General features: G+C 40.4%; 1 protein-coding gene across 1 annotated transcript; it reads right to left on the bottom strand.

Annotated features, from left to right (window-relative positions):
- Window positions 1–5,845: 5,845 nt before the first annotated feature.
- On the bottom strand, window positions 5,846–26,542 carry upf3b (UPF3B regulator of nonsense mediated mRNA decay). Its single transcript, XM_060927716.1, has 10 exons — window positions 26,163–26,542; window positions 25,601–25,707; window positions 25,392–25,498; window positions 22,975–23,073; window positions 22,772–22,882; window positions 22,625–22,668; window positions 20,385–20,576; window positions 11,736–11,896; window positions 11,234–11,564; window positions 5,846–6,294 (listed from the first exon to the last, which is right to left on the bottom strand). Exons 1-10 carry the CDS (start codon window positions 26,274–26,276, stop codon window positions 6,163–6,165), a joined length of 1,398 nt encoding a protein of 465 aa, XP_060783699.1. The 5' UTR covers window positions 26,277–26,542; the 3' UTR covers window positions 5,846–6,162.
- Window positions 26,543–26,565: the final 23 nt, after the last annotated feature.

Below are 26,565 nucleotides of genomic sequence, written 5' to 3'. Positions count from 1 at the left end.
TACTTTTGTACAGTGACAATAAAGGTATTCTATTCTAAGTATAGCTGCAAGCAACAATAACCCTGATCTCTGACTATGTAACTGTTTGTTTACCACAATGCATTATGGGCTATACCCGGGGTCAGCTCCACTGTATTGTTTACTTTCACCTTTGTTAAACGCTGCATTGTTCTGTCTGACTGGTTTTAACCGTGCCTAAAGTGAATTGCTGTGTGCCTTACTGTGTCTCCACAACAAAGAGAACATCTAATTTGAGCTTTTATCAGCTGCCAGTCAAGAAGAGAAGAAAGAAATGGGTAAGTTTTATCCACAATGAAAACCTTTGAACTGAATCGAAATGGGCAAGTGTTTGTAGCTTACATTTCTGTGGTGGGAAAAAGATGTACTTAAACTGTGACCCGGCAATATTTCCATGGTCTGCGGAACGGCCTTCGGTTATAGAAGATGATAACAATCGACACTGTTCATTGTCTGAAACTAGCAATATTCCAAAGCCTGTGAAACAAAGAAGTATTCTTCAGCCTTTGCCTCTCAACATGCTGAAGCACTCGGCAGCCAAATGAGCCTGTCAGACCCATAAAACTCCCAAACCACGAAGGGTTCTCTTTCAGGTATGTACTAGTGCATCTCAAAAAATTAGAATATTGTGAAAAAGTTCAATATTTTCCATCAGTTACTTAAGAAAGTGAAAATGTTATATATTATAGACTCATTACACATAAACTAAAATGTTTCAAGCATTTTTCTATTTTAATTTTAATCAGTGTGGCATACAGTACAAAAACATAAAAAAAACCCCATCTCAAAATATTAGAATATTTCATCTCGAGTTTGAGTAAAACAGTATGAACACAGTGTATCTCTCGGTCTAGTTCAGTACACACAACCACAATCATGGGGAAGACTGCTGACTTGACTGTTGTCCAGAAGATGATCACTGATGCCCTCCACAAGGGGGGTAAGCCACAAAAGGTCATTGCTGAAAAGGGTGGCTGGAAAAGGTGCACAAGCAACAGGGATGGCCGCAGTCTTGAGAGGATTGTCAAGAAAAGTTGATTAAAGAACTTGGGAGAGCTTCACAAGGAGTGGACTGAGACTGGGGTCAGTGTATCAAGACCCATCACGAACAGACATCTTCAAGAAAGGGGATACAACTTTCGCATTCCTAATATCAAGCTACTCCTGAGCCAGAGACAATGTCAGAAGTGTCTTATCTGGGCTAAGGAGAGAAAGAAATGGACTGTTGCTCAGTGGTCCAAAGTCCTCTTTTCAGATAAAAGTACATTTTGCATTTAATTTGGAAATCACGGTTCTAGAGTCTGGAGGAAGAGTGGAGAGGCACAGAATCCAAGGTGTTTGAAGCCCAGTGTGAAGTTTCCACAGTCTGTGATGATTTGGGGTGCCATGTCATCTGCTGGTGTTGGTCCACTGTATTTTATCAAGTCCAAAGTCAACACAGCCACCTACCAGGAGCTTTTAGAGCACTTCATGCTTCCATCTGCTGAGGAGCTTTTTGGAGATGCTGATTTCCTTTTCCAGCAGGACTTAGCACCTACCCACAGTGCCAAAACTACTACCAAATGGTTTGCTGACCATGATATTACTGTGTTTGATTGGCCAGCCAACTTGCCTGACCTGAACCCCATAGAGAATCTATGGGGTATTGTCAAGAGGAAGATGAGAAACACCCGACCCAAAAATACAGATACGCTGAAGGCCACTATCAAAGCAACCTGGGCTTCAATAACACCTCAGCAGTGCCACAGACTGATCACCTCCATGCCACACCGCATTGATACAGTAATTCATGGTAAAGGAGCCCCAACCAAGTATTGAGTGTATAAACGAATATACTTTTCAGAAGTTGGACATTTCTGTATTGTAAATCCTTTTTTTGATTGATCTTAGGGAATATTCTAATAATTTGAGATACTGGATTTCTGATTTTCATGAGCTATAATCCATAATCATCAAAATTAAAACAAAAAAGGCTTTAAATATTTCACTTTACATGTCATGAATATAGAATATATGAAAGTTTACCTTTTTGAATTAAATTATGAAAAAAAGGAACTTTTTCATGGTATTCTAATTTTTTGAGATGCACTAGTACAATGTTCAGTGTACCTCACTAGCGGCATTTATTGAAGCAGATGCATTTATACTGAACATGAAACGGCAGATCAGTGGGTTTCCAAAGATTTTTTTGTAATGTTTCCTGATAAAGTTTTATTTAACTAATCACTCATTTATAAATGTTTTGATAAGACATTTTATCTCCACGCTTTAGTAATGCTGGAACTTGTGAATAGTTTTACTAACATGAATTATAGTGCCCCCTAGAGGGAATTTAGATAAAACTTTTTGAAGTCCCTAAGAACGAGATCATTTGCTCATCTGCAAAGTTTGGAACTCGGCTCGACCCAAATAATCAGAGGAAAGTAAATATTTCTACAACATTCCGTTGTAGAGTTACTATTAACTTACAAACATTTACCCAAATTTGCCCTATTGGTGGCGCTAGAGGGCTTGAGTGGCATGCACCAAAATTGCTGTTAAGGTAGCTGAGACTGTCCTCTGTGCTAAATTTAATAATAAAAAAGTATAAAAAGCATTCTGGTTGCCATATGCTCCCATAGGAGGAATAATAATAATAATAATAATAATAATAAAAGCAGCAGGCAGCACAGTGGTGTAGTGGTTAGCGCTGTCGCCTCACAGCAAGAAAGTCTGGGTTCGAGCCCCGTGGCCGGCGAGGGCCTTTCTGTGTGGAGTTTGCATGTTCTCCCCGTGTCCGCATGGGTTTCCTCCGGGTGCTCCGGTTTCCCCCAAAGACATGCAGGTTAGGTTAACTGGTGACTCTAAATTGACTGTGAATGGTTGTCTATGTGTCAGCCCTGTGATGACCTGGCGACTTGTCCAAGGTGTACCCTGCCTTTCGCCCATAGTCAGCTGGGATAGACTCCTGCGACCTTGTAGAACAGGATAAAGCAGCTAGAGATGATGAGATAAAAGCAGCAGAAGAAAACCTACACATCTGTGCTTGGCCCTCTAAATACAGAAAACACAGGCAAATACAGAAACTGCAATAATTCAAAAACACAACAGAAATGGTTTATTATAAAACAGAAATGAACACTGCAGTTAACGCTGACACCTTTCTGTTTTAGCCAGCATTAACTTTTTCAGCAGTTTGTGCTACAGTAGCTCTTCTGTGGGATTGGACCATATGGGCTAGCCTTCGACACCCATGACCCTGTCGCTGGTTCACCAGTTGTCCTTTTTTGGACCACTTTTGGTGGGTACTAACCACTGCATACCGAGAACACCCCACAAGATGTGCCATTTTGGAGATGCTCAGACCCAGTCATCTAGCCATCACAATTTGGCCCTTGTGAGAGTTGCTCAGATCCTTACATTTGCCCATTTTTACTGCTTCGAACACATCAGCTTCAAGAACTGACTGTTCTCTTGCGGCCTAATGCATCCCACTCCTTGACCGGTGCCACTGTAATGAGATAACGCTATTCACTTCACCTTTATATGTTTTTAATGTTTTGGCTGATCAGTGTCTGTAACACTTTATTTATAGAGTACTAGTATCTAGCTAATTGCCAACTAGATATGGCTCAGGCGGATAAGGCGCCATACCATAAATCTGGGGACCCGGGTTCGATTCTGATCTAAGGTCATTTCCCAATCCCTCCCCGTCTCTCTCCTGCTCATTTCCTCTCTCTACACTGTCCTATCCAATAAAGGTAGAAAAGGCCCCAAAAAAATATTATATTTGGTCATTTATTTATTGAGGAAAATGATCCAATATTACATATCTGTGAGTGGCAAAAGTATGTGAACCTCTAGGATTAGCAGTTAATTTGAAGGTGAAATTAGAGTCAGGTGTTTTCAATCAATGGGATGACAATCAGGTGTGAGTGGGCACCCTGTTTTATTTAAAGAACAGGGATCTATCAAAGTCTGATCTTCACAACATGTGTTTGTGGAAGTGTATCATAGCACAAACAAAGGAGATTTCTGAGGAGCTCAGAAAAAACGTTGTTGATTCTCATCAGGCTGGAAAAGGTTACAAAAACATCTCTAAAGAGTTTGGACTCCACCAATCCACAGTCAGATAGATTGTGTACAAATGGAGGAAATTCAAGACCATTGTTACCCTCTCCAGGAGTGGTTGACCAACAAAGGTCACTCCAAGAGCAAGGCGTGTAATAGTCGGCGAGGTCACAAAGGACCCCAGGGTAACTTCTAAGCAACTGAAGGCCTCTCTCACATTGGCTAATGTTAATGTTCATGAGTCCTCCATCAGGAGAACACTGAACAACAATGGTGTGCATGGCAGGGTTGCAAGGAGAAAGCTACTGCTCTCCAAAAAGAACATTGCTGCTCGTCTGCAGTTTGCTAAAGATCACGTGGACAAGCCAGAAGGCTATTGGAAAAATGTTTTGTGGACGGATGAGACCAAAGTAGAAATTTTTGGTTTAAATGAGAAGCGTTATGTTTGGAGAAAGGAAAACACTGCATTCCAGCATAAGAACCTTATCCCATCTGTGAAACATGGTGGTGGTAGTATCATGGTTTGGGCCTGTTTTGCTGCATCTGGGCCAGGACAGCTTGCCATCATTGATGGAACAATGAATTGTGAATTATACCAGCGAATTCTAAAGGAAAATGTCAGGACATCTGTCCATGAACTGAATCTCAAGAGAAGGTGGGTCATGCAGCAAGACAACGACCCTAAGCACACAAGTCGTTCTACCAAAGAATGGTTAAAGAAGAATAAAGTTAATGTTTTGGAATGGCCAAGTCAAAGTCCTGACCTTAATCCAATCGAAATGTTGTGGAAGGACCTGAAGCGAGCAGTTCATGTGAGCAAACCCACCAACATCCCAGACTTGAAGCTGCTCTGTATGGAGGAATGGGCTAAAATTCCTCCAAGCTGGCATGCAGGACTGATCAACAGTTACCGGAAACATTTAGTTGCAGTTATTGCTGCACAAGGGGGTCACACCAGATACTGAAAACAAAGGTTCACATACTTTTGCCACTCACAGATATGTAACATTGGATCATTTTCCTCAATAAATAAATGACCAAATATAATATTTTTGTCTCATTTGTTTAACTGGGTTCTCTTTATCTACTTTTAGGACTTGTGTGAAAATCTGATGTTTTTAAGTCATATTTATGCAGAAATACAGAAAATTCTAAAGGGTTCACAAACTTTCAAGCACGACTGTAAAGGATGTAAATCTCTAAAGCTCTGTATGATTAAAAAAAAAAAAAAAAGGATTCCCGTTTAGTTAAATAATAAGTTGTGTTTAATGTTCCCAAGAGCAATTCCCATTTTCCATTAACTGCTCATTTTTGTTTCCTCAATGGTAAATAGCAAATTAACGGTTAATAAAGCATCCCAACTTCGAGGATTCAAATTACTGATAAACTCAGAGAGCTAAATTAGTTTTTATTTAGTGACATGTTGTTACTGCCCAGTTTACCTTATCTATAAGAAGATGAAGAAACATTTGATGCAATTTTTTTTTTAAACTCATCATGAGGTAAAGCTTTATTTCAAAAGTAGGGAGGGCCACTCAGCAAATTCAACAAGACTTTCCTAATTAAAAAAAAACTGACAGTGGCAAAAGCCCATTATAACAAAACCCCACCCACTGTGCATCTCATATTCCAAAAAATACTCTCTTCAAATTGAAAGTCTGCCTATGTGGTACAACATGCTGAGTGTCTTGCGAAGCACAGTAGTAACTGCTTTAAAATGAAAATATTTAAATGAAATAAAACTTGATTATTTTGGAAGTGTGGAAGAGGAAACAGATTGAATTGGTAACCTTTAATACCAGAAAAGCAGAATATCTGAAGTACAATGTGTCTGATTGTGTACCAAGGGTAAGGTCACTTGGAGTGCTCATAGCCCAAAAACTTTGGCTTCTTTCACTTTGCCCCATTGCTCGGCTGTACTATAAGCAAACGGAAAGTAAAGGGGGCTTAATCAGGCACTGTAAGGTGGCAATGTCTACTTCTGTATCTCTGTCAGAGAGCTTGTGAGGGCCGGGAACCTCTTGCTTTAGCAGCAGTGCTAAATTGCCTTCATTTGGTCAGAATTCTCTCTCATCACCATGTGGTGGTCTTTCTTCACTCTTCCCCTTTCTCTTGTGTATTTTTGGCGTCCCTCTCAGCCTTCTTATCCACTGCCTGGCCATCTCCGGTAGCTCCTCTGTTGCGGCTCCTCGCGCCTGGCTGGTACAGCTGAATGGCAGGACGATCCTGAGGTGAAGTGAAAAACACTCATTATTAAGGCTGCACAATATATCGAAAAAGTATCGATATCGCGATATCATAGTTTGCGATACACATACCGCAAAAATTACTTAAATTTCGATAAAAGGCACATTTTTCTGTGCCATCCAATCACATTTGAATGTCAACAAGCGCCGCTGGATAACTCCGCCCCCTATTGCAAAACAAGTAAAAGCCTCGTGGTGATGGTGGAAGGTGGGAGCGGTAGCAAGTGTGGTGAGACAAACTTGTGTGAGGAGGAACTGGTTTCCAAAAAAAAAAAAAAAATGCACGTCTGCTATTTGGAAGTACTTTGGATTCAGGAGGGATGACGTACTGCAAACTCGGGTACTTTGCAAGACATGTAAAACAGTGGTGGCAGCTACCAACGATATGGCAGAACGGCGAGTAGAGGTAAGAAAAACATTATATATATTTAATTATCGTGATACATATCGATATCGAGATATTCAGTCATGTTATTGAATATCGCATATTTTTCTGATATCGTGCAGCCCTACTCATTATACATAAAGAATGCACATTAGTGATGCAAGATCACTGACTGGTAAACACCAAGGATGCTACATCCATACCCTGTGTCCGAAATCACTCGCTACTTACTATATAGTGAGTCCGAATGTATAGTGAGAGATATTACACCCTATATAGTGGACTCATAGTATCCCATAATGCACCGTGAAAAGTAGTGTACAACTGATGGTCACTAACCAAGCAATATATACACCATCATGCATTGCGGTTGCACTGAAAGGAGAAAGGGGACAAAAAAAAAAAAAAAAAAGTGTGTTGGGGTGAATGGATGGAGAAAGAAACATGTTATAAACGGATATTCAAATACAATTAAGAATAGAAAAAAACTAAAATAGAATAAGAGATAAAATACAAGAATAAAAGTTCCAGTGCAGAGTGAGGAATTAATCAAAAGCCTCAAATTTGTTTTAATAAAAGGCAGCGGCAAAAAAAGAAAGTATTCAGCCTTGATTTAAAAGAACTGAAAGATGCAGCAGACACAAAGTACTTTGCATTTATTAAATGTGGGAAATACGCTCGGTATAATATGTATTTATCACAAAGATACATGCATGGATTTATTATTTTGAAAACCCACCAGCCGACTGATCCGGCACCTTTTAATTGTGCAACAGTAATGACATAAATAACAGCGCGGCGGAGTAGTGTCCGAAAGTGGGTTTTTTTCCCCTTTCTTTTTTTCACTTTACCAATGAGCTCACTATATAGTCCTCTATATAGAATTCCCTAGATAGTGAGTAAAGAGTAGTGAATGAGTGAGTGATTTTGGACACAGCCATAGTCTTTGAGAGGAATAGGTTGTATCCAGTCATGTGATTTTTGCTTGCGAGTTTACTTCCGGTGAACGAAGTGGTGGTCAGGCAAACTGATTTGGCTGCTGTTATGAAAAGAGCTAGTGAAACCGTCATCAACTATTTTCGCAGTTTAGAGGCCAATGCACGATCAAAATACCTTCAGAAAAGTTGCTCTTTGCAAAGTTGATCCTTACACGTTAACAAAGAAGGATTTTTACAGAGAGTTGGAAAATGATCCATCCGTTGAGTTCCCTGACATTTCAAACTACCTGGTGCTGCAGATGTTGTTCTACACGGACAAACAGATGAAAACCTGGAAGAGCATGGAGGCGTACGACTTTTTATATGTGGCTGGGTTAAAGATCTAAGGATCAAGACACTAGAAGATAAATCCTGTATCGTTCATACCCAGGTAAGTAGGAATTTTTGGGCTTTTTGTACGCGTCTTTGTGATGATTGCTAGAACGGTACAAGTTTTAGCATCGGGTGTACACAAACAACAGCTGCTCGATTCCCAATCCTCCCTGGTTTTCTCTTCAGGTAAATCATTCACAAAAGGTCCACAGAACCCCCTTTAAAGAAACAGGACGGAGACGTTATCACGGCTCACTATAACTGCATGGTCAGAGAAGCGGTTTCATGCTGTTAACTCGTGAGCTCTGCTTTTATGTTTAGGTGGATCATCTTGATTATCTTATCTATCTAGTTCAGTGTACGAGCCCAATCTACATCATTATTCTTGTACGGATTATTAGGACATCCTGATAAATAAAGTGAAAACATGCACGTTAGTTTACAATATGGCGAACACAATCAAACAGTTAACAAAAACGCATCTGAGGACTAAAGCGTCTCCTGAACTTCAAAACATTGCAAAATAACTAAACGGTGAGAAAAGCGATTTGCAAATCCAAACGAAATAAATCAGAGGAATTTACAAACCTTTCACGAAGTGATCACTGCAAACTCGAGCGTTCTTTGATTGCCGTGAAAGGTTCAAGAGCCACCTTTCTCATCATCTTTTGGTAAAATCCTTTGCTCTTTCACCCCTTTTTTTTTTACCACTTCACGGGGAACATGGAAAAAACCTTTTTCAGTTTCACGGTTTGTTCAATTTGAGCAGCCCAAAACAACGCAAGCACAGGGCATTTTAATGACTAGCAAGGCACCCCAGCAATTGCACCGCTTTGTGAACAGTGAGCTGAGCTGACCACCACTTCATGTCTTGCATAACTAATGAGGTGAATGTGGCATTGGATGCAACCCAGCTATATGTTTAATTGGTGCTTTAACAAGTGCCCACCAGTGGCGGCTGGTAGTCTTTCAAACAGGGGAGGCTGGTCGGTTACGATATTTCCAGATTTTAAAAGAAAAAACATCAATTTTGCCCATACTCTTGCCTCTGATCTGGCTGATTGTTGGCAGGGTCACAAACTGTGAAATAACAGGTTCTTTTGGCCCATTAGCCTACTGTCCAATATACATGATGGTGGTGTTGGGGGGGTATATTTTAACATTTTATATTTAAAAATTGTGGCATGTTGTTTAAAAATTGATCATTATTGAAAGCAGCTCTTTGTCAGGAACCTCAGCAGTAACAGCAGAGTGTTCTGGAATAGGCACAAGCACTGACCTTGGGGAGCCAAACATAGAACTGGGTGCCACACATTTCATTCAATGACACTTTCCCTATATTTTACTTATTTTGACTGAGAAATGTTTTATTGACAATTTTGATAACCCTTCACTTTTAATCCAGGTCTGTAGTGTGAAATGTTCTCGGCTGTGTTTTTGTGTAAAAATGTTTTCCAAATTGTAGCGGTGTTTAATTCATATCCAGAAAAATATATATTCCAATATAATATACTCAGCATAAACATTTTAAATAGATTCTATATTTTTGGTCCATCCATGACATATTACTAAAGTAGCCTATTTACTGTTGTTGATGTGGGTCACTTGCTGTTAGCCAATTCACTTTCTCGTACCAGGAGAGCTGAAAGGAACGAGTATTATTCCCTACCTTTTTCACCAAGTCAATTTGAGGCGTTGGTCTACCCTGCTCTTTAATTTTAATTTTTTCCTCAAAAGAAAGACTGGCAAATGGCTTCGCCAAAATTAAATCAGCAATGCTTGGCATCCGTGCGCAGCTTTCTTGCTAGCTGACTAGCCCCCTCAAGTTCAAGTTCAGTCACTCAAATAAACGAAATTTCTGGAACTAAGATAGCAAACTTGACAACACTATATTTACACTTTATTTACAATGAAAATATATACAAACTAAAAAAGCTGGTAGAAACCGTGTGTAATGAATGAAATCGAAACGTAAGCTGATCTCTTACAATACACCACAGCACTTGCGAATCCATATGGGACTGAACTGAAATTCACCGCTGCCTGTCTATATTTGAAACGAGCTGTCAATCAAAGAAAATATCCGGCCGCTTTCACCAATCACCAGTCTCCTCGCGGAAACTGCCATGTCCCTCCCACTGTGAGGCTGGGAGTCCGTAGGCGGGCATTTTCGCAGTATTTGTCCAATAACCATCTTGCATTTTGATATTGAAAAGCGCATAGCTCCCAAATGCCATTGAAGTGCACTGAGGCTGGGAGTCCGTGAGACTCCGTGGGCGGGCGTTTTCGCAGTATTTGTCCAATAATCGTCTTGCATTTTGAGATTGAAAAGTGCATCGCTCCCAAATGCCATTGAAGTCCACTGAGGCTGGGAGTCCGTGAGACTCCGTGGGCGGGCGTTTTCGCAGTATTTGTCCAATAACCGCCTTGCATTTTGAGATTGAAAAGCGCATAGCTCCCAAATGCCATTGAAGTGCACTGAGGCTGGGAGTCCGTGAGACTCCGTGGGCGGGTGTTTTCGCAGTATTTGTCCAATAATCGTATTGCATTTTGAGATTGAAAAGCGCATTGCTCCCAAATGCCATTGAAGTGCACTGAGGCTGGGCTGCATCGCGCTGTCACGAGGGGGAAAAACTCACACACACATTAAAGTTATAAGGGAATGATTTCGCACTGTAGTGGGTTGAGCACATATATTTCTATGATTCTGGATCTGAAATAGCAATGTTATAAGGTCGGCTATAACATAAGCCTAGCGCAATTCATCCTACACGATGTTCGTCATTTTTAGAGGAGGCTGAGCCTCCCTTGTTGTCTTAGAGCAATCGGCCGTGGTGCCCACTTACAAACATGTCTAATATTACTACACGTTCAGCTCATAGACCAGTAGTGTTTTGTTTTCTCTGAAGGGTTTAATAACTGAAGTTGAATCAGGAGGTCTTGAGTGTCAGGAAAAAAAAAAGCTTCATTCACAAAATTGTGATATTTGACCATGAAATGATTACCACATGCAAGATAACAGTAGCAAGTAAATATATCATTTTCTTGACACCAAAAAGAGACAAGTAGCTGTTAAGTCACTTTCATTTGAGTATATTACTAAAAATAAATATCTAATAATTATTTTAGTAATTAAATCAGTGGTTTGCAAGATGAAGAAACACTTAACATTTCCATGCCTTTGGAGACATGCATGCAAGAATATATTGTGAAAGACAATGTACCTTGTTCCTTAAACGATCCTTTTTCACATTTTCTTCCTTTTTAGAGTCTTTAGAAGACTTCTCAGATTTGTCAGCTTGAAGATGACCTGTGGATTCGCCAATATTCTCATTCTTTCTCTTTTCCCATACATACTCCTTTTCCTTTTTGCTCTCCTCCTCTCTTTTTTTGTAGGCGTTTTCTCCATCGTGACGCTCCCTCCTCTTCCGACGCTCCTCGTCCTGCCTCTTGATTCGCTCCTTCTCTTTCTGCCGGCGCTCCCGATCCCGTTCACGGTCTCTCTCTCTGTCCACTTCACGATCCCGATGCTCCCTGCGGCCATCTTCGTCATATCTGCAATGAAATGAGAAAAAGCTCTAATCCGGTTACTATTTTGTAATTATATGGACCCAAGTTAAAAGATGAAACTAGAACTAAATACCATGCAGTGGCATGCTTGGCAGACCACAGCTTCCTTTTTTTCTTAACCAAAAAAAAGAAGTCAAAGATGCTCTGAATACAAACTTTCTTGGCTTGTCCTCTCGGTGTTCACCATTCTGACGTTTTTTTGCATCTGCTCCCCCTGGAGCTCGGTCATCCTTCAGTTTCTCTCGATCTGGCTTCTTAGGTTTTTCTTTTGGCTTTTCATTGTCACTGTTCTCTTGCTTCTCTAGTTTCTTCAGGAGCTGAGGCAGAAAACAAACAGTAATAGATGAGAAAAAACTTCAGGCTCCAATTTTCAATCAGAACAAATCAATCCTTGTTACACCCTGGGCATGTTGCCAATCTCTCGCAGGGCTAACAACAATTCACACCCATGGGCGATTTAGAGTAGCCATTCGACCTAATCCACACGTTTTTGGACTGTGGGACGAAACCAAAGCACCCGGAAAGAAGGAGAGAACACGCAAACTCTGCACAGAAAGGCCCAAGTTGGCCACGAGGTTCAAACCCAGAACCTTCTCTCTGTGAGGTGACAGTGCTAAACACTGCACCACCATGTAAGCCAGAACAAGTCATACTCTCTGATTATTTTTTTCGTGGTCCGGTTTCCATCAAATCATGCGCTCTGATTGGCTCGCGAGCGGTCCGGAATCCTACGATCCAGACCCCGGTTACGGACCTTTGGCGACTCGCTCGTTCACAACAACAAACATACAACCCCGATTCCAAAAAAGTTGGGACAAAGTACAAATTGGAAATAAAAATGGAATGCAATAATTTACAAATCTCAAAAACTGATAATGTATTCACAATAGAACATAGACAACATATCAAATGTCGAAAGTGAGACATTTTGAAATTTCATGCCAAATATTGGCTCATTTGAAATTTCATGACAGCAACACATCTCAAAAAAGTTGGGACAGGGGCAATAAGAGGCTGGAAAAGTTAAAGGTACAAAAAAGGAACAGTTGGAGGACCAAATTGCAACTCATTAGGTCAATTGGCAATAGGTCATTAACATGACTGGGTATAAAAAGAGCATCTTGGAGTGGCAGCGGCTCTCAGAAGTAAAGATGAGAAGAGGATCACCAATCCCCCTAATTCTGCGCCGACAAATAGTGGAGCAATATCAGAAAGGAGTTCGACAGTGTAAAATTGCAGAGTTTGAACATATCATCATCTACAGTGCATAATATCATCAAAAGATTCAGAGAATCTGGAAGAATCTCTGTGCGCAAGGGTCAAGGCTGGAACACCATACTGGGTGCCCGTGATCTTCGGGCCCTTAGACGGCACTGCATCACATACAGGCATGCTTCTGTATTGGAAATCACAAAATGGGCTCAGGAATATTTCCAGAGAACATTATCTGTGAACACAATTCACCGTGCCATCCACCGTTGCCAGCTAAAACTCGATAGTTCAAAGAAGAAGCCGTATCTAAACATGATCCAGAAGCGCAGACGTCTTCTCTGGGCCAAGGCTCATTTAAAATGGACTGTGGCAAAGTGGAAAACTGTTCTGTGGTCAGACGAATCAAAATGTGAAGTTCTTTATGGAAATCAGGGACACCGTGTCATTCGGGCTAAAGAGGAGAAGGACGACCCAAGTTGTTATCAGCGCTCAGTTCAGAAGCCTGCATCTCTGATGGTATGGGGTTGCATTAGTGTGTGTGGCATGGGCAGCTTACACATCTGGAAAGACACCATCAGTGCTGAAAGGTATATCCAGGTTCTAGAGCAACATATGCTCCCATCCAGACGACATCTCTTTCAGGGAAGACCTTGCATTTTCCAACATGACAATGCCAAACCACATACTGCATCAATTACAGCATCATGGCTGCGTAGAAGAAGGGTCCGGGTACTGAATTGGCCAGCCTGCAGTCCAGATCTTTCACCCATAGAAAACATTTGGCGCATCATAAAACGGAAGATACAACAAAAAAGATCTAAGACAGTTGAGCAACTAGAATCCTACATTAGACAAGAATGGGTTAACATTCCTATCCCTAAACTTGAGCAACTTGTCTCCTCAGTCCCCAGACGTTTACAGACTGTTGTAAAGAGAAAAGGGGATGTCTCACAGTGGTAAACATGGCCTTGTCCCAACTTTTATGAGATGTGTTGTTGTCATGAAATTTAAAATCACCTAATTTTTCTCTTTAAATGATACATTTTCTCAGTTTAAACATTTGATATGTCATCTATGTTCTATTCTGAATAAAATATGAAGTTTTGAAACTTCCACATCATTGCATTCCGTTTTTATTTACAATTTGTACTTTGTCCCAACTTTTTTGGAATCGGGGTTGTAGTAGCAATTTTTCGCCAACATTTATTTTCCCATTTCTCAGTATAATAGCATTAATTTTCCAGCATGGATGGCGATAACGACAGTGTTCACAGCGAAAGTGAGTTTTAATTTTGGAAAATTCTGAGCTGACGTAGCTTGACAAACAGGTTTTTGATGAGCTTGTAGCAGGTTTGTTCTAAATATGGTTTCCCTTTCGGGCGGTCTCATTTTCTGTTAGAATTTGGTAAAGAAAAAAAATAGATTATTTACCAGCTTAAGGTCGGTCTGTATCGTGAAATATCGTGACCTCGGCCTTGAAAATACGGCCTCTGGGCCAAGGTCAGTATTTTCAAGGCTGAGGTCACGGTATTTCACGATATGGACCTTCCAGCTGGTAAATATGCATGCTTATTCAAGAGTCCTAAAAACATGAATAGCAACGCAAGTAGTGTTAACACTACACAAGAGTAGTGTTTACTGTTAGTTACCCATAGTTAGCACTAGAGGTGTGACGATTTATCGATCCATTTCAATCCGCTATTCAAAAATCGATTAAAATTTAATGAATCATGATTCATTAACAATACCCACATGGATTAAAGCAAAAAAAAATTATTTGACTGAAAATTTACGGGGGGGGTGGGGGGGTGTTATGGGTTGATTTCGATGAAATTCTGAGAATGGTTAACTTAGAACTGATAACTTTATTATCAATTAATTAATGGATTAATATTTAATCCATTAACAATAATATCAATTTATTGTTGAGTGATTCTTCACCATTGTTCGTTTTTGAGATATTCATTTTTGTTTGCAGCTTCATAGACAATTCTTTTTTGAATTGTGCAGCAATGCCATGCGTGCACAAATATGAGGCATGAGCATTTGACAGTGACAACCTAGAGAGGGTGCTCCTGTCTTCCGAGACTGATCGCATCAAATCGACCAATGGCTGCGATATGGTCAACGGCAGGTCATGCTGCGCTATAAAAGCACAGACACGTATTTTCTGTGCACAGACGCGACCAGCCATAGATGGACTGACCTCCGTTGAGGTGAGACTTGCTCCTGGTAAAGAAGAGGTGTGCTGAAGACCCCTTACATTGGCCTTGTGGCTGGCTTCCAGTTGATGGCGCGACAGCGCTTTCTTTCCATTGCTTCCGTATATTATTTTTTTGTGGCAAACCACACAAATGCAAGGGCCTGGAATGTTTAGTTTTTTGCACCATGAACTGAATGGCTTTACGTTTTCACCTATTTCGTACAGCCAAGCCCACTTCCACTTGTTTTTTACACCTTTATCGATGGCAGACACATCAGTGCCTTCTTTCATGTAAAGCGCATCCATGCTGCCGAAACCGAAAGCAGAATGACATGCTCCTCTATGCTCGACGTCAATATAGAAAAAAGTTTGGATCTTAGCTTAAATTAAAATTGGGGTTTGACCTTACTTTGTGTTGAATACGACTTCAAAAACAATTCAAGATTTTATTAAGAGAAATATTGTGGCCAACACGAGTGTTAAGTTACCTAAAAGATCGCGTGAAGTTGGCTGCTATCTGCTTCGCGTTCGTTCTCATTTTCCTCCATCATTTCATAGGCCAGAAACAGATGTTTTGACGTAATTTAACTTAGTAGGCTATGATTATTATTTAACCGTAGTCTTCTAGACATTTTGACTGTTTGGGGCATTGAACGCTGGTGTATGATTTTCAGGGAATAAAGTTTAGCGCATGTCGGAACATCATTGCGCTTGCAGCCTCCAATTCCTCAAACGTCCTTTAAATTGTGATATAATGTAGGCTATAAGGCACGGTTCTAACATACCTTACACATTGGCCTAACGAAAATAATAATTGTTGGGGCATCTGCTGATTTGTTCGCTATAAATTTAGGTCTAATTACTTCTGACAGTCTGCAAGCATTGCACCGTTGGGTCTTCAAGTCTGGCTGAAGCAGAGGAGCGGGCTTTTCGGGGTTTATTTTTTCGTTTTTTTTTTAACATGCTCTATTTCTATATGTCCAAGTTTGAACTGAGTCATTTTGGCAAGATTTAATTTAATACAAAACAGAAATGGTCAGACACAAGCACGCCAAGCACATGAGAATGTATTTTTGCCAATTTTGACAGCGCATGTTTTTTTAATGCCGCACTGTAGACAGCGAACGTTTAAACCAGGGCTTTGAACCGGTTCAAGGAACGAAAACGAAAACCGGGAACTTTTTCTATTTCACATGGAACAGAAACGAAACCAGAAACTTTATTATTTGTTATGTTCCGGAACAGAAACGCTTATTAAAAATAATGGTAACCGGTTAATACCGGTTTTTATTTCGTTCCTCAAAGTTTCCGTAGCCTACAAATAAAAAAGTCATTCTTCTCCTGCGCAAGTTTCTATGACCCGCTGGGGTTCACTTCCTGTGTGACGTTCGCTGACTGAATGGAGAGAGCGGGAGGGTGGACTACTATCACGTCTCCACATCTTAAATAAGAGGTAAATATTGCAGTCTATCGTAATTCAAAAACGTCAATTTCAAACACGATATCAATATATTTGTCCACGTTAATGAGAGGCTCGCGAACATTAAATGACATTAACCTCTGTTAGCCTATCAATGCATAGGGCCTGACTAGCCTTTGGTAACACACTAAACGAATTAGCTTTCATTTTTGGCACTTTTTCTGTTTGTGTAGATGGGAAGACATACTGAGAATCCAAATCGCCAACATTTGAAATAATAATTGTTTTGAATTATTTCTTGTCTTATTTAATGAAGGTTGGAATAGAATTAGCCTACATTTGGCTTAAGCTGGATGAGACAGAGACATAATTTTATAGCCATTTGTTAAACAGCTGACAGGGAACGTAATTAACCGTTCCGGGAACGAAATTTTTTTGTTCTAACTGGTTCGGGAACGTCTATTTAATGGTGGAACCCAAAACCGGAAACGTTAAAATTCCGTTTCTGTTCGGAACGAACCAATAGGAAAAAAAATTCTGGTTCAAAGCCCTGGTTTAAACATGATCAAACATAAGAAATGAACGACACAAAGCATGGCTCAAAAATAAAAAAGTTAAATAAACCCTGCTGATAGTTGATGATGTTGCAACACATCAGTGTTATAACCCAATCTCTACCCAACCACCCGTCATTTTAATTCTCCTCGGATCAGCACCGACCTCACATTTGGCCTTGGGAGAGTTCAGTTGACGGAAATCCGTCACACGACGGAAAACTTTAATCCATGTACCCAATTTCATCCCGATAACCCTAGATGCATAACAAATTTCGACAAACGGCATAACTTTGATATTACAAATTCGATTTGGTATCTGGAGCTGTATGTGGCCGCAGCCATGTTTGTGTTTGCTATAGCAATCTTGCGAGATCACCCATTGCTTTGTGAACATGTCGGACGACTCGGAATTCCTGAAGCCACCAGCTTTTAAAAGCCCAGTTTGGCGGCATTTCTTATAATCTCGGTGCCTTATGTTCTCTCTGGACAATGAATGTTGTGTCTCAAGAGGTGTTCACTTTAACACAAGTGACTGTATTTTTGTGTTTTAAAAGACTGAGACAAAAGTAATGAAGTTTTCATTGCTTTTTTGTTTCTTAGTGTTTTGCGGTTTGAAAATTAAAAATGTGCCAAAAATAACTGAACTGTGACACATTCAAAGTCAATGGAGTGACTGGAGTCTGAATAAAGACTAAAAAGGCAACACCACTTGTTTGTTTTTTTATTGCTCTACATTTCTAGGCTGACAGTTAACAGAATATTGACAATGATTTGCATCAGTTATAAAATGGAGGACAAAAAATGTGAATCGTGATTCGAATCGAATCGGAAGGTCAAAATCGTGATTCGAATTGAATCATGAAAAAACTGAATCGGCACACCTCTAGTTAGCACTGAAAAGCTATTCTGAAGTTCCGTTGGCTATTCAGACATTACATCTTTGTCTGCCAGCATCTCTTTGTGCAACATACTCAACTGAACTCTCTACCCTCCCACATGAACTTACAGATACTCACAACTGGCTGGTGTAGCTTGATTGAAAGGGGCGAGAGCATATGCTATCACTCCCACCCAAAGGAAACAGACAATTATGCTCTTGTGAACTCCAAGCTTTTGGAGTTTGTCCAATTCCAACCAATAAAATTTGAAATAAAAACCAATATCCACTGGCTGTTTTGGTAACTGAAACACTCAGATGCCAAATTCATTTTGCTTCTCATGTTTTATGAGTGTTATTGGGTTGAAAAAAGAAAAATGTTTAATTACTTACAAGTAAATTCTTTCAAAACAGTTTTGCTAATTATGGTAACAGTACGGCACAATATATGTTCTGATCCTCATACATACATTATTACCCACGCACTGTTACAGTGGTGCTTGAAAGTTCGTGAATCCTTTCGAATTTTGTATTTTGTACATAAATATGACCTAAAACATCATCAGATTTTCACACAAGTCCAAAAAGTAGATAAAGAGAACCCAGTTAAACAAATGAGAAAAAAAAATTATACTTGGTCATTTATTTATTGAGGAAAATGATCCAATATTGCATATCTGTGAGTGGCAAAAGTATGTGAACCTCTACGATTAGCAGTTCATTTGAAGGTGAAATTAGAGTCAGGTGTTTTCAATCAATGGGATGACAATCAGGTGTGAGTGGGCGCCCTGTTTTATATAAAGAACAGGGATCTATCAAAATCTGATCTTGACAACACGTTTGTGGAAGTGTATCATGGCACGAACAAAGGAGATTTCTGAGAAGCTCAGAAAAAGCGTTGTTGATGCTCATCAGGCTCGAAAAGGTTACAAAACCATCTCTAAAGAGTTTGGACTCCACCAATCCACAGTCACAGATTGTGTACAAATGGAGGAAATTCAAGACCATTGTTATCCTCCCCAGGAGTGGCTGACCAACAAAGATCACTCCAAGAGCAAGGTGTGTAATAGTCGGTGAGGTCACAAAGGACCCCAGGGTAACTTCTAAGCAACTGAAGGCCTCTCTCACATTGGCTAATGTTAATGCTCATGAGTCCACCATCAGGAGAACACTGAACAACAATGGTGTGCATGGCAGGGTTGCAAGGAGAAAGCCACTGCTCTCCAAAAAGAACATTGCTGCTCATCTGCAGTTTGCTAAAGATCATGTGGACAAGCCAAAAGGCTACTGGAAAAATATTTTGTGGACGGATGAGACCAAAGTAGAACTTTTTGGTTTAAATGAGAAGCGTTATGTTTGGAGAAAGGAAAACACTGCATTCCAGCATAAGAACCTTATCCCATCTGTGAAACATGGTGGTGGTAGTATCATGATTTGGGCCTGTTTTGCTGCATCTGGGCCAGGACGGCTTGCCATCATTGATGGAACAATGAATTCTGAATTATACCAGTGCATTCTAAAGGAAAATGTCAGGACATCTGTCCATGAACTGAATCTCAAGAGAAGGTGGGTCATGCAACAAGACAACGACCCTAAGCACACAAGTCATTCTATGAAAGAATGGTTAAAGAAGAATAAAGTTAATGTTTTGGAATGGCCAAGTCAAAGTCCTGACCTTAATCCAATCGAAATGTATGGAGGAATGGGCTGAAATTCCTCCAAGCCGGTGTGCAGGACTGATCAACAGTTACCGGAAACGTTTATTTGCAGTTATTGCTGCACAAGGGGGTCACACCAGATACTGAAAGCAAAGGTTCACATACTTTTGCCACTCACAGACATGTAATATTGGATCATTTTCCTGAATAAATAAATTAATCAAGTATAATGTTTTTGTCTCATTTGTTTAACTGGGTTCTCTTTATCTACTTTTAGGACTTGTGTGAAAATCTGATGATGTTTTAGGTCATATTTATGCAGAAATATAGAAAATTCTAAAGGGTTCACAAACTTTCAAGCACCACTGTAACTATGAATAAAATAAGCATATGAGAAAAACTATGCAAACAAGTCTGGATCGATGACATGCATTGTATTGTAACTACAATCTTTTTGGCCAACATATCACAAGATAATGTTTTCTGACAGGGTAGGAAACTTGGCAAAAATGAAAATAAACTTATAATTTCAGCTGGACAACTCAATACAATAACTAGTCCAATGAGCACTGTTCAACTCAGGACATTGAAGTGATGTCCTGTTTCTCAGGTTGGTCACAAATGATGAATAAAATGTTTAAATGTGAGAAATAATAAGTTGTCATGGGGCCAACACTCGAGTCTAAGGTATTCCCACACTTTGGTCATTCGGTTTTATCTGCTCTAACGTTCCCATCAAATGCATTTTTAGTCTAAATGAAGCGATGTGCTGCGCACACAGTGTGGTTCATAACACAGACCAATTAAGTGATAAGGAAATTAATTACTAGCTACTTTTATGAGTAAATTATACAGATTTTGTCTATTAGCTATTGTACCTTGATTTTTGGCTGCTCCTCTTTAGATTGGTCCTTGTCCTTTTCAGGTGCCTTTTCTGCCTTCTTTAATTTCTCAGCTTCTTTGCGCTTCCTTCTGTCCTCTTCTCTCCACTTCCGCCGCTCTTCATCACGCAAGCGTTTGCGCTCCAGTTCCCTCCTCCTCCTTTCCTCTTTCTTTTCCTCTCTTAATCGCTGGAAAGCGGGTGTGAATTAGCATTTCTAATCATGCACAATACAAAAACTGCCCAATAACATGCAAGCATGGTACGTGATGAGAAGCAGTCAGCAAAGACATTAGCCGACTCTCAAGTTAGTAATCTTGTAATTTGCTGAGAAGAAGTTAGGCACTGGACTCTATTCAGCATGCAGATTGATGAATTTATAACAGTGATCATCAATATACGCTCAACAAGTTTGGAATGGTGAAAGAGTCCTTTTACATTCAGTCAAATGAAAATCATCCATCCATTATCTGTAGCCGCTTATCCTGTTCTACAGGGTCCAGGGCAGGAATTTCACGAGGGCCACGGCCTTCGTGCCCTCTCAATTTGGCCTTGTGCCCTTGGAAAAAAATATCTGCCGTAAGGCCACAGTGGCCTTGATGCCCTGCGGTTTTGTAGTTTGCCTCGTGACTGCCAATAGGCTTTAACATCACCTGCGTCTACTGAGAAAAAAATACGTCTTTTGATGACATTCTGGATTCTTATTGGGCAACATATCAGTGGTGGATCGGACTCGAGCCTGGCATGAACCGCTCCGACGTGCTATAATGACACCAATCTATCACCAGCCAACCTGGAGACTTAATCAAACGCATCCCCCGCCCACTTGTGTCCGCGTCTGAGACGTTGAATTTTCACAGAAGGAGGGAAGAAGTTGACTGAGGTAAGACTGTGTGATAAATTAACGAACGAATAAGAGAGGAATTTCAACATATAGGGCTTAAGTTTGTTACCATTAAATAAGCATTGCTTGTACAGTAACGTTATGTCGTTACAACGTTGACCCACTTTTAACGTGCCGAGTACCGACTGCAGCCGGTAACAAATGCTAATTAGCTTGCTGTCAAGTTTTTCCTTTGTCGAGCTTTAAGTGTAAGGTCATGGATGTTACTACTGCTTGTTCCTGCCGTAATATGTGCTGTTGTCTGTTCATAGCCACTTTTTTAATCTATGCAGTTAGCATTGTTTTGTTACTAGTATTGTATGTTTCTTTTTGCTGTTTAACCGAAGTGTAACTGCTGTCATCTTGATAAGATCACCATCGCAAGAGATTTTCATCTCATTGTTTTTGGCATCATTACAACATTAACTTTTAATCATTTTCATATACATTCTAGTATATGTTCCATTTACAGTCAAACATTTTGATGGACTCCAGGCTCAATTTTGATTAATCAAAAATCTGCGTAGTAGTACAGTCTGAAGATGCTCTTGCACATTCGGTGTCAATTGAACAAAAATTATGGGAGGATATAGGTTTAATAAGTTTTACAATTTTTGAAGTGAGTGATGGATTGATAAGTTTAGATGTGTTCGATATTTTCTTATCTTCAGACATAATAGTGTAGGAGATGTTTCTTTACCTGCTTGATAGTGTCGACTGAGACTCCAATCTTCCTCAGAAGAGTCATTAGTCCTTAAATTAAATTCATTATAGACGTGAACTTAAAATCATTGTTTTATTTTATGGCCTTGGTGCCCTGGCTTTTGGCCTTCGTGCCCTCAAAAAATTGACAGCACAAAAGGCCAAGTGGCCTTGCCCCTAAAATGACGAAATTCCAGGCCTGACAGGGTCACAGGCAAGCTGGAGCCTATCCCAGCTGACTATGTACGAGAGGTGGGGTACACCCTGGACAAGTTGCCAGGTTATCGCAGGGCTGACACACAGGCAAACAACCATTCACACTCACATTCACACCTATGGTCAATTTAGAGCCACCAATTAGTCTAACCTGCATGTCTTTGGACTGTGGAGGAAACTGGAGCACCCGGAGTAAATCAACGCAGACACGGGGAGAACATGCAAACTCCACACAGAAAGGCCCTCGCCAGCCACTGGGCTCGAACCCAGGACCTTCTTGCTGTGAGGCAACAGTGCTAACCCCTACACCACCGTGCCGCCCCAAATGAAATTCATGTCCTGGATAATTCATTTTAAGTTAACAAACTAGCACGAAGCTCTGCCACTTGCGTTTTCTTGGTATCAACCAGAGATATACATTTAGACATAATGTTTACCTGCTTATTCTTAAGGAAGTCCAAGAGAGGAGTTGTTTTCTTGGCTGAGTAAAGGGAAAAAAAAATTTTTTTAAATTGTTCATCCTGGAAACAATTTTGGGCAAATAGAAATTCAAATTTTGCTGTACGGGTCAAAAATCAATTTACCAACTAGCTCCTTTGTTTTGGCCTCTATTTCTTCTAATAATGTCTCAGTCGTTGAAGTAAACTTCTCCTCATCACCATTGTAGAGCTCCAAAAACTTCTTATAATCAGTATCTGTGAAAAGCACAGTCATATTAGCAACTGATCGATGATGGAAATCTTCAAGTTGTGTGGGTCCCCCCCCACACCGTGGTCTCATTTATTACCTTCTTCAATTGTTCCACTTTTGGAATCCTTTTTCTTACTCCTCTTTTTAGCAATCTTCTGGAATGGTGCAAACTCAACAATTGCAGGATATTCTTGTCCTTTATATCAAAGTAACATTATCGTTATTACACATCATATCACATAAAGCAAGATTAATTCAGAATAACAAATCCCTATGGCACATTAACATTAAATCAGCAGCGCTGAGGGGAGTGGCCAGTAAACTCACCACGGAAAGCCGAGCAACTGTCTACAAGCTACAGGTACGCAGCGTCATGGAATACGCCTCACTCAGCTGGATGAGTGCCTCACCAACACATCTTGGCCTACTCGACAACATCCAGAAGGCGGCCCTAAAGATTATAGGAGCGGACCAGCACACTGCCAGCACAAAACTCTCCATCCCCAGCCTTGGCCACAGAAGATAGGTTGCTTCTGTTACAGTCCTGTTCAAAATGCACACCCACCACTGCCCTACGGAACTCCGGGATACGCTCCCCCCACCATAACCTAGACGGCGAACCACCCGCCTATGCACAGCTATGCCAGATCATGCCCTGGACCTCCCAGCCTCTAATACTCGCACCCTGGACAGAACCTTCCTCCACACTGCTGTCCGGGTATGGAATAGCCTTCCAAAACATGTAGTTGGACCCGTAGACACTGGCCCCCGGGCCTTTAAATGCAGGGTCCACAGGCATCTTCTGACCACTCCTCCCACTACCAGACGAGCTACAGAGTGGAATTGTACACTGTGTGCACAATTATTAGGCAAGTGAGTACTCTGACCCTACCATTATTTCTATGCATGTTTTCCAACCGCAAGCTAGATGCACTTGAATGCTAATTGGATTTAAGCATTCTCAGGTTGTATTTATTTGTGTAATGAGGGAGGGTGTGACCTAAAGTCATTAATACCCTATATTAAGGTGTGCATAATTATTAGGCAGCTTCTTTATCTCAGGCAAAATGGGCCAAAAAAGAGATTTAACAGACACTGAAAAGACAAAAATTGTAAAATGCCTATCAGAGGGATGCAGCACTCTTGAAATAGCTAAGCTATAGAAATGTGAGCACAGAACAATCAAACGTTTTGTTGCAAATAGTCAACAGGGTCGCAAAAAATGTGTGGAGAAGAAAAGACACAAATTAACCACAAAAGACTTGAGAAGGATTAAACATGAAGCTACCAGGAACCCATTATCCTCCAGCGCCACAATATTCTAGAACTGCAACCGACCTGGAGTGTCCAGAAGGACAAGGTGTTCGGTGCTCAGAGACATGGCCAAGGTAAGGAAGGCTGAAACACGACCACCACTAAACAAGACTCACAAGTTGAAATGTCAAGATTGGGCCAAGAAATATCTGAAGACAGATTTTCCAAAGGTTTTATGGACGGATGAAATGACAGTGACTCTGGATAGACCAGATGGATGGGCCCATAGCTGGATAACTAATGGACACAGGGCACTTTGACTCAGACACCAGCAAGGTGGTGGAGGGGTAATGGCATGGGCTGCTATTATTAAGGATGAGCTAGTTTGACCATTTCAGGTTGAAGATGGACTTAACATCAACTCCCAAACCTACTGCCAGTTTCTAAAAGATACATTCTTCAAGCAGTGGTATGGGAAGAAGTCTGCATCATTCAAGAAGGCCATGATTGTTATGCAGAACAATGCACCATCACATGCACCCAAGTACTCCACTGCTTGGCGAGCCCGCAAAGGCCTTAAAGATGACAAAGTAATGACATGGCCCCCTTCCTCACCTGACTTAAACCCTATTGAGTACTTGTGGCCCCTTCTTAAGCATGAGATTTACAGCGAGGGAAGACAATACACCACTCTGAATAGCATTTGGGAGGCCGTGGTTGCTCCTGCACAAAAAGTTGATCGTCAACAAATCAAAAAACTAACAGACTGGATGGAAGGCTCATGGCAGTTATTGAAAAGAAGGGTGGCTATATTGGTCACTGAATATTTTTGAAATGCTAGAAGTGTTTATTTGTTAATTCTGAGTTGTTTATTTGTTACACTGAAAATTAAAATAAACAAGTGAGATGGGAAACTTTAAGCTTTTCATTTAGTTGTATAATAATTCTGCACACTAAATGTTGCCTAATAATTCTGCACACTTATATATTCCCCTGAGAAGGCCTAAACTCCCCTTTCCTTTGTTAATCATTCTGGTTTTAGGTTTATTAACAATTTGGATTGACTGAGAGCACTGTATTTGTTCAACGATAAAATTAATCATCAGGAATACAACTTGCCTAATAATTGTGCACACAGTGTATTCTATCTTGCTATTGTACACAATAAAAAAAAAATCATCTTATAAATGGCTCAGGGGTGGGGTGGGGTGGGGTGGAGGAGTGACACAAAGAAAGACTGCAAAAGATTTCTATACAAACCTCGATTATCAATGAACACATAACCATCGAATCGGTCTCTGAAAAGAACAATATCCTCCTGGTTCTTGAAATTTAGATATGCTCTTGCAAAGAGATGAGGATAGAGGCTGTAAAGAAACAGAACATTTGATCACCTTTCATGAGAGCATGTTTTAGTTCGGATAGCTGTCATTTCATTGAGCTCGATTCCTACAGAGTCGGCCTCAAACCTGGTGTCACTGGAGAAGAACTCGAGATAATCCACATCTGGCAGAGGCTGTAACTGCTCCTCCAGCTCTTCTTTAGTTAGACTGGGAGGGAGGCGACGGATCACAATCTGATTCAAACACAAACCGAACAACGTTTTCAGGACAAGTTCAGTCATTTCACCAGGAGCTCGAAAGGCTTTATCGCTGCCACCAAAACATTAAGTTACCTAGCTGTTTTAACTCTGAGGAAAACCTGTGTGTGTGTGTGTGGTTAAGATATTTATTTGTAAATACTCTTGTGGAATAAGAAACCCTGTGCCTTTCAATCCGTGACACTTGTACAGATGTGAGTTTATGCTAACTGTTCCATCAGATTAGCTCCATATTAGATTAGCGCCAGTTTGCACGAAAGTATACAACGAAGTCATAACTCTAACTGGTTGCTTGTTTAAACAGTTAATAAAGTAAAAAAAATGCGATACTGTAAAAAAAACGGCACAACTATCTACTTTTTTTTTAAATATTTAAGCTCGGTCTTAGACGAAGCTAAGAAGCTAACTGCTCGTATCAACAAACTAGCTACCTTTGTCATGGCCTCCTTCTTCTCTTTATTCGGCTTCTCGGTTTTTTCATTTTCTTCACATTTAATCTCCACTTTCTTGTCTTTGGGTCGCGTATTTTCTTTGTCTTCTTTCATGGTTCAAAATGCAGCTACTGACAAAACTGTGAGGAGTTCACTCGGACTTCACCCAACTTTCTGTAGCACTTTCCCGAGAACAGACGGCCGCTTCTGATTGGCTGCCTGGTCTCTGGTCCACTGACACACAGTGATGCTTTTCTTCAACTAAAAAGAGTCATTCTTTTTCAAACTATGTATATTTTCTATATAGATATATGTATATTTGAGTCACTGTTACACTTCTTTGCATTTAACATCTTCTGTACTTCGTACGTAGAAATCATGAACGCACCACAAGAGGGAGCTG

This window comes from Neoarius graeffei, chromosome 8 (assembly GCF_027579695.1).
Source record: "Neoarius graeffei isolate fNeoGra1 chromosome 8, fNeoGra1.pri, whole genome shotgun sequence".
NCBI lineage: Eukaryota > Metazoa > Chordata > Actinopteri > Siluriformes > Ariidae > Neoarius > Neoarius graeffei.
The sequence above is the reverse complement of the archived record's forward strand: the minus strand, read 5'-3'. Positions and strand labels throughout refer to the sequence as shown.

What these genes read in the sequence shown, in the direction of transcription:
- upf3b (XM_060927716.1), bottom strand. Translation starts at nt 26,276, where the DNA reads ATGAAAGAAGACAAAGAAAATACGCGACCCAAAGACAAGAAAGTGGAG. An exon ending in ACTTCCTTAAGAATAAGCAG is followed by an intron (nt 20,577 to 22,624) that starts GTAAACATTATG and finishes CCCGCTTTCCAG; the next exon opens with CGATTAAGAGAGGAAAAGAA. An exon ending in AGGAGCAGCCAAAAATCAAG is followed by an intron (nt 11,897 to 20,384) that starts GTACAATAGCTA and finishes TTTCTGCCTCAG; the next exon opens with CTCCTGAAGAAACTAGAGAA.